The 9220-nt window shown below is 42.3% G+C and overlaps 1 protein-coding gene across 2 annotated transcripts; it reads right to left on the bottom strand.

Annotated features, from left to right (window-relative positions):
* Positions 1-1449: 1449 nt before the first annotated feature.
* On the bottom strand, positions 1450-8504 carry mtx3 (metaxin 3). 2 transcript variants are annotated; one of them, XM_056419888.1, is made up of 9 exons: positions 8395-8504; positions 6551-6620; positions 5776-5852; positions 5475-5567; positions 4602-4784; positions 4446-4522; positions 3969-4126; positions 3254-3342; positions 1450-3143 (listed from the first exon to the last, which is right to left on the bottom strand). In XM_056419888.1, the coding sequence occupies exons 1-9, from the start codon at positions 8473-8475 to the stop codon at positions 3048-3050; spliced, it is 924 nt and encodes a 307-aa protein (XP_056275863.1). In that variant the 5' UTR covers positions 8476-8504; the 3' UTR covers positions 1450-3047. The 2 variants fall into 2 exon arrangements, with proteins under 2 accessions (XP_056275863.1, XP_056275864.1); XM_056419889.1 differs by lacking the exon at positions 3254-3342 and having other exon boundaries at positions 3051-3143.
* Positions 8505-9220: the final 716 nt, after the last annotated feature.

The following is a 9220-nucleotide window of genomic DNA, read 5'->3' as shown; positions in this document are numbered from 1 at the left end:
TCGGACCGCCCAGCTCATTTGAATATACGGACACGTAAATGTCACACATAAATAAATGAAGAAATACGTGTGGACACATAAATAGAGATATAATTAAATGAAGAAATACAGAAATGTAGAAATACATTTATTTAATGATGTCCTGTTGAGTTATAACTTATATATATTAATTGCTGTATTTATTTCTGTATTTATACATTTATTCTTGTATTTATTTATACATTTATTTAAGCATTCATTTATTTATTTATACATTTATTTAAGCATTTATTCATTTATTCTTGTATTTATTCATGCATTTATTTATTTATTTATTTATACTTAAGTCATTTTGAGTCCTCCATACCAGGGAACGTCATCGAGACATTCTTTTTCCAGGCACTCGTACCTTTTCCCCTCATCTGACAACTTCCCTCATTTCTGGGGAAACAGAGCGAGGAGGGAGTGAAATGAGATGCACTGTCGGGGAACGGCTGCTGGCTGCATGGGCTCTGGTGGACCCTCAGCTGGAACCTGACAACCTCATTTCACTCGGACTGATAACACTGAATTATGAAGAACATGGTTTATTGTAGCTGAGCACAGGAAGGACTCGACCCAGGCGCACTGCTGCAGACTGCTGGTACCTCAACACCAGAGTTCTTTGACTACATTTATTTTTCTGACCAAGAAAAACACAAACAGGATGACAGTGCCGTTTAATCGACATTGAAAGAATAGAAATAGGCACTTTCAAGTATGAATAACGTTCAGCTCAATTCCTCTCACTTGTTCCATGTCTGAGGCCAAAAGCAAACAAAGAGCTCACCGTCTTTCCAACATCTAAACAACCGACCATAGAGTAAGTGGGCTAAGGTAACATCCGTCTTTATTACTGGGAAAACAAGTGACCTAATAAGATGGACGTCATGTAAAGCACAATATAAATACCCAAACAGCTCTCATGAGGGTCCAGTTAACCGTTTACAGGCATTAACCTCCTGGTACCTTCACATTCACCAACATCTTTTACCCTTTTTGACCACAGCAGTTAAAACCTCCAGAAAATGATTAGAATTAATATTGTTTCCCAAGTTTAAGTGTCAGGTACTTTATGTTTGTTTGTTGATACCTAAATAGCCTTTAAATAAATAAACTAGTTGATATTTCTTATATGTTTTACTCAGTGAAAAACAGCCTGGGGTCAAATTGAGCCCAAAGAACACCGATGCGTACAAGTTGTGTTCAGGACAGTGAAAACATATCATCATGTGAATTTCATGTTTTCCCAGTTGTCCCCAATAAATTATGAAAAGTCATGAAATATGAAGAAAAAAATAAATGTCAATCATTTTTTTCGAGACGTCAAACATTGAATGGGGTCAAATTGACCCCAAAGTTAATGGGAGGGTTAAGTGGCATTATATTAATACGTTGATTTAGCTTCAAACGAAAACACAGTGGTCGTGGTTGAGTTATCGTATTTATTTCTCAGTAATAAGACAGTTGTGACGACCGTCACAGAGAATGAACAGCAGCAACAGAAATGACAAAAGATAACGTGTGGCAACGGATCAGAACTGCTCACATGTGGACGAGTGAACAAAGACCAGCAGTCATGAAGGCTGCAGCCCTCTGGTCCCAACAAGCCCGATTGTTGTGCGTCAACATTAGGACAGAACACACACACACACACACGCACGCACACACACGCACACGCACGCACGCACACACACGCACACACACGCTTTTGCTTGGGGTCTGCTGCTTTGACCGGAACTACTTAACTTGGAAGTTGCAGGAGCCCAAGTATCACTACCTTGAGACTGAAACGCTCCTCGTGAAAGTAATCCCAGGGAGCACACACCGTCCAGACGTGTGTGAGCTGTGAGGATATTGAGGAGCGGGACAATAAAACAAAATGTTTCAAAAAAACAAAAACAAGTGTCAAACTCATTTTACAGTACAATCTCAGAAATTCAGACAGCAAAAATAAATCAGAAAGGCAGCTAATGAGACGTTCCCAAAGGGGACAGACGCTTCGGTTTCACCCAGGTGGGTGAGGAGGCATAGCAAAAGACAACACACACAAAGAAAAAGGATGAACTAAATAAACGCTGCGTCTGTGAGATTGTGGGAAATTGTTAGTGACATAGTTATCTTGCAAAGCAAAGAAACTATAATTTAAAGACACAGGTTTCTGATAGTCCTTGGTTAAACTCACACAAACACATTAGTCCCACATCGTGTGCATAAATAAGTTAACACAGTGTGTATGAGTTACCTCAGTGTATTTAGCAAAGATGAAGAAGCTGATCAGCCCTATTAGAGGATATCACCAGCAAATTGCATTGATTTCCATCATGAAAATATTTACAGCTATACAAGCTATACAAAGCAGAGGAGATGAGGGCAACATACGTGTCCTAGTTATGACTGTATACATACTGTACATAACACTTATTTAAATGTCATTACAATTTACAGAATATTTTTTACAGGAAGTGAAATAAGGTCTGAGATCACCATGATTAAAGGAAAAATAGATTTAAATCCTGGAGTAACTAAACACATCTGCACTGTGTAGGTGATCAATTCATCTTTGACTTATTTCATGAAAAATGAACAACACGAATGAAATACCCATTTCTTACAGAAAACAAAAGGAAGAAGAGGTCCTGCGCTCCGCTGAGAGGTCAAACAGTGACACCTTTCATCTGCTTTCAACTTCCCGTTTCTTTTTCACCACTTCAGAGAATTCCATCCACGACCACAAACATGCACTCAAACTTTTCTTCTTTTTTTCACCTCACACATGCACTTTTCCATCCCTTTCAGACCAACATCTTTGAAATCAATCATCATTATGTTTCTATGAAATAGCCTCTTTAATAGCTATAAATATATCGTCATACTTCCAAATAATTATTCGGTTATTTTCCATTCAAACCATATTTTCCCTGGATGAAATGTTTTGATTTGAGGATGTCTGAGTCGGAACGGCACCTTTCACCTCCATGCTGTCCCTCCTCCGTCCATCAGCCTGGGTCACGGCGGCCCGGTCGGGGTTAGGCGGGAGTGGAGCTCTGCTCACTGGCCAGACTGGGTTTGGGGTCTGGTCTGTGGGGTTTGTGCTGAGGGCTGCTGCGCAGGTTGTCATCCATCTACGGGACAGGACGTCCAGTTCAGTTAGACCAACTCATCAAATAGACTGTTCCTGCCAAACCAACCATGCACCCATGCAAGGAGACAATAAAAAGGGAAGCAGAAGCACCTTCTCTATCAAGTTGGACTCTTTGTTTACAAGCTGAGTTAGTTTCTGGAGGTTGGCATCCATTGATTCCTGAACAGGCGGGGGGGGACCTGGAGAGAAGTGGTGGAAGCCGACACCCACAGAAAGCAGAGCGTTACTGGAAGAGAGCGGCGTGAGGCTGACAGCACCAAGAGCAAGACGTGGCATAAAGGATGTGAGAAGAAGGGCAATGCTGATGCTATTAGTCAGCGGTCCCCAAACCAAGGCCCGCCTCCACATTTGGCCCCGCCCCCTGAACAATACCAGAGACGTATTATGATTTATTTTTCAGTCTGGCCACGAAAATCCTCGACTAGCCGCTGTCAAATAGAACGGAATAATGGCGAAAAGGTTAGGTAGGAGAATAAATAGTATTATTTATTTCCTGACTTTTTTTTCTGTAAAGATCCCTGAAAGGGTTTTAAATATTTGGTTATGTGGCTTTCTGGAAAACAATACATGTTTACATTTAGGCACCCTGTGATCGTCACACTGTTTCTGTTACACACTGACCCCGGCCCCATCAGAGAAGGGGACAGTGATGTGGAAGAAGTTTGGGGACCCCTGGTATTAGTTGTGTGTGTGCTTGTGTGTGTGTGTGCTTGTGTGTGTATATCATGTTAAATGCGCCCTGTGTCTTTGTGTGTGTGGATTCCCCCGAGCTAAAGAGGCGAGTGTGTTCCTTGTGTGGTCTTACCGGGGCGGTCCGGGCTGAAGTAGACGGCGAGGATGTTGTCACAGAAGCTGGTGAGGTTCCCCAGCTGCCGGAGGTGGCTCTGCAGAGGGCTGCTGGGCAGACTGGCTTTGTAGATCGGAGCCACGAAGCCAAACACAAAGGCGTCCAGACTGGTCGGCCTGCAAACACAAGGATGAATTATGCACACAAAGAGACGAGGGATATGGCGCTCCATGAATCCTGAATTACAATTGAGAATTGTGTCTTAATAAAAACCAGAAGGCGATTTCTCCCGGTATTATTCAGAAATAAACTTCATTTCCTCCAATAGGACAAATTGACAACTGAGCGAAATCATAATTCATAGATCAAAATGATATACAGGACTGTCTCAGAAAATTAGAATTATAGATATTCTTTTTAATATTAATCGTTTTTAAAACTGAATTGAATGTGTTCTACAAATATGCTCCATCAAATTGACTTTAAAGAACTCACAAATTGCCAAAGAAGTAGTTTGCCGTGCCCAGTCTGTACGACAGGAGGTTCAGGCACTCTTTAGCGTCGCTGTAGATCTGAGGAGAGATGGACGCAACGTTGCAGTGATAACGCCACGGCGTCGACACAACACGCGAGGAATGAGTCCATATTGACCTTTCCCTCGACCTCGGCGATGCCGTGCAGCGGCGCCTCTCCTTTGGTCAGAAGGATGCGGGAGAGGGCGGCGCTGGCGTGGTGACTAGGGACCAGGAAGTTCAGAGGGAATGGCGAGCGCGAGGCGAACCACGGCCGTGTCAGGTTGGCGTAGTTTTCTGCATCAACCCAGAAAGTGTGCAGCTGTGGGACAGAAACACAGAGTTCTACACATGCGGACCGATGGATCTACAGGACTTTTCTAGGACTTTAAACCAAATGTCCAGGACCAAACTGAAATCTCGGTATAAACATGAAACATGTAGAACACGTTGCGTATCGAGAGCGTACGGCGGCTTATATTTTGAGCGTCTTTCTTTAAAAAAACATATTAATTATTTCAAACTCGGCGTAAATGAACATGTGATTATAACACATGTCCAGGACTTTTCCAAAACTTTTATGATTTAAGTTTTTTCCATGACATTTCCAGGCCTGGAAATGACTTTTAAGACTTTTCCAGGTTTTCCATGACCGTACGAACCATGCAAATAATAATAATAACTTTATTTATATAGCACCTTTAAAGACAATGTTTACAAAGTTCTCTACAGAGAGTCAAGGCAAAACAAATAGAATAGTAAGAAACAAATAACATTTATTTTTAAAAAAGAATTTTAAAAAATACCAATATATATATTAAAATAAAAAATAAAAAACAGACAAACTAAATTAGGGAAACAAAGTTCTGCATAAGAGGAAGAGATCACTTAAAAGCTGTTCTATAAAAATGTGATTTAAAAGAAGCCTCTGATTGTGCAGCCTGCTCCTCCGGTAGAATCATAAACATCTCAGGTGAGTTTTAAGGATCAAGCGGAGGAGAGACGGCGTTACCAGAGCGGGTCGTAGCTTCTCTTCAAGCAGAGCGATGTATGCCATGGTGTCGGCTCCTTGCCTGGCGGTCAGATCATAGTCGGCATTGAACCTCTGAAAGAAAACAATTCACATGTATGACAGGAATAATAATAATATATTTATTTTATAAGGCTTTGAGAAAGCGAGATCGCCCGATTTCAACCCTCGGGTTAATTTGAGCCGGCCGTTCGATGTATGCCTATGCCCAAGGGGACACCATGGCATACATCGCTTTAGTTCAACCACCTGGGAGGAACAGGGCCCAGGAATTCATTGTTACCTGTTTTCTCAGATAGTTGAGAATATTTGTAGGTTCTTGAACGGCAAAGTCGCCACACAGCAGCTCTGGGACGGTCGCTGCAGGTCGGAGAAGATACGACAATTAAAGCTGATGTTGCATCTGCATTAACGTTATTATGGTATTCTCATCAACAATATATTGTGTGACTACAATTTGGATGAACCCAATCAGATGCATAAAAACATCTGCTTTATATATATATATAAATAAATATACACATATATATATATAAATAAAGCAGATGCATTACAACATCTGCTTTATTTTCTTATATATATATATAAATAAATATACACAAATATATATGTGTATATATATGTGTGTATATACAGTATATTTATAAATACATATACACACAGACACATATATATATGTGTGTATATACAGTATATATATAAATACATATACACACATATATATGTGTGTATATACAGTATATGTATATATATAAATACATATACACACATATATATGTGTGTATATGTATATATATAAATACATATACACACATATATATGTGTGTGTGTGTGTGTGTGTTGCTGAACCTTTTCTGGCACATTTTGGGGAATGCACACAGTTGTGGTTTATGCTCCTACATTATGATATACATCTTATATTGCTATATTTCTCAAACTAAAATGTAGTGTATATATTTCACAAATGTTCCTCTATCAGTCATCCACATATGTTATGTAATCAAATCCCACGTGGCGTCTGACCACCAGGTGATGTCATTCTGGTTTATGCAGCCCACCTGTGAGAGTTTTCCATGTCCAGTCAATAGGAACAACTGTGACTTTTGCCCCAGAGAACTTGGCATATGCCTGGAAAAAAAACAGAACAATTATTATTTTTCTGGCCGTTCCAGAGTCGAGGCTGAAATCAAAGGGTGACGTGCTCCAGCCGTCAGACTGGAGAACGACCGACAGGAGAGGAGCTGCAGGATCAGGGACTTCTGCTAAATCACTTCTGAACAAACATCTTTAGAGAACAGCTTTTAAGTGATCTCGTCCTTTTATGCAGAACTTTGGTTCCCCTAATTTAGTTTGTCTGACACACAGACAGAGACACACACACACACACAGACACACACACACACACACACACACAGCGAGACACACAGACAGACACACACACACAGACACACACACACACACACACACAGACAGCGAGACACACAGACAGACAGAGACACACAGACAGAGACACACACACACACACACACAGAGACACACACACACACACACACACACACACACAGAGACACACACACACACACACACACACAGACAGACAGAGACACACACACACACACAGAGACACACACCGACACACACACACACACACAGACAGACAGAGAGACACACAGACAGACACACACACACACACACACACAGAGACACACACACACACAGACAGAGACACACAGACAGAGACACACAGACACAGACACACACAGACAGACACACACACACACACACACACACAGAGACACACACCGACACACACACACACACACACACACAGAGACACACAGACAGACACACACACACACACACACAGAGACACACACACACAGACAGAGACACACAGACAGACAGAGACACAGAGACACACACACACAGACACACACACACACACACACAGACAGACAGAGACACACAGACAGACAGAGACACACACACACACACACAGACACACAGAGACACACAGACAGAGAGACACACACGCACGCGCCTTCAAGGGTGACTGACACACACACACAGACAGAGACACACACACAGAGACACACACACACAGACACACACACACAGAGACACACACACAGAGACACACACACAGACACACACACACAGACACACACAGCCAGAGACACACAGAGACACACACACACACGCACACACACACACAGACAGACACACACACACACACACAGAGACACACACACACACACACAGAGACACACACAGACAGAGACACACACACAGAGACACACACGCATACACACACACACACAGACACACACACACACACACACACACAGACACACACACACACAGAGACACACACACACACACACAGAGACACACACACAGAGACACACACACACACACACACACAGAGACACACACAGCCAGAGACACACACGCATACACACACACACACACAGATACACACACACACACAGACACAGACAGAGAGACACACGCGCACTCGCCTTCAAGGGTGACGCACGCACGCACACACACGTCATGTCAGAACAGGGTCAACGGGTCCCCTAGTGGTCACAGTTATTATTACACAACAGACTCTTCGCTGTTAGTTTTCTGACAAGGTTATGACGACATCGGCCATCGTCGACACTGAGCCGGAATATAAATATAAAATAACAACACGCATTAAAACCTGAACGAGCGGAGCTTGAAGGACCACATGCATGACCCCAAAGAGACCGCGAGCCGAGCGCGAGCCGCAAGCTGCAGCAGGCACGTTAGCATGGCGGCTAACCGGAAACACACGGAGGGGACGCGAAGAACACCGGAGCAGAAACCCGTCGACCGGACCGTCATCTCGTCCACAAGCAGGCGACCCCGTTACCTGAACGATGAGGGACTCGCTGTGGACGGAGGGCAAACCCCAGTCCGCTCCCCAGCATCTCAGCTCCATGGGAGCCGCCATGTTGGGTTCGGAGAAGGAGCTGGTGACGTCACGAGTTGTCAAATCATTGGCAAGAATTTAAACAGGTGGTTTATGTCAATTGTTGAGATGACGGAACGCATGAGAATATTCCTTTTTGTTTTGTTTTTGTAAATGGTGTTTATTCTCAAAAGCAGAGGACACAGTTGCACATTGCTCTTGTCATTTTTCATTTCCCCCCCAACACAAAACAAATAGAACAAAGCTCACCGCTTCAAGGGTCACAAAGCACATTACAGTATTCGTAGTTCAAGTATTACACACAAGTGAAAATGGTGTCGGAGTTAACAGTCAAACAGAAACCAGGAACGAGTTTGAGAAATTGTAAATTATTGCTATTATTAATTCCTACAACAGCGTCAAGACAACGAAAAAAGAGACGTCAAAGGCCACAGAAACGGTTTATGAATCCAATGAGAGAGTCTTAAACTTATCAACGTATTGTATAAAGTAGATTCAAATTTCTCCGGCTGTCGCCGCAATGAGAACTTGATTTTGAGAATATTTCTGTTTTGAACATGCTTTTTGTTGTTGAGCAATCCATCTCATCTCATGTTTTTTTTTTTTAGGTCATAAGTAATTAATGAGGAATTCATGAAGGAACTAGACCAACACGATGCCCCTTAATGAGCAACACAATGATAAATAATTTGTTAACCTAATACAATCATTAAAGAGACATATTTAAATGTTCCCGTCAAGGGGAAGTTGGTAATCTACTTATTTA

The sequence above is a fragment of the Pseudoliparis swirei genome, chromosome 7 (genome assembly GCF_029220125.1).
Source record: "Pseudoliparis swirei isolate HS2019 ecotype Mariana Trench chromosome 7, NWPU_hadal_v1, whole genome shotgun sequence".
Taxonomy (NCBI): Eukaryota; Metazoa; Chordata; class Actinopteri; order Perciformes; family Liparidae; genus Pseudoliparis; species Pseudoliparis swirei.
This window is presented reverse-complemented; position numbering and strand designations above follow the sequence as displayed.

What these genes read in the sequence shown, in the direction of transcription:
- mtx3 (XM_056419888.1), bottom strand. Translation starts at nt 8,475, where the DNA reads ATGGCGGCTCCCATGGAGCTGAGATGCTGGGGAGCGGACTGGGGTTTG. An exon ending in GACATGGAAAACTCTCACAG is followed by an intron (nt 5,853 to 6,550) that starts GTGGGCTGCATA and finishes TCCGACCTGCAG; the next exon opens with CGACCGTCCCAGAGCTGCTG. An exon ending in CTTCAGCCCGGACCGCCCCG is followed by an intron (nt 3,343 to 3,968) that starts GTAAGACCACAC and finishes ACTTCTCTCCAG; the next exon opens with GTCCCCCCCCGCCTGTTCAG.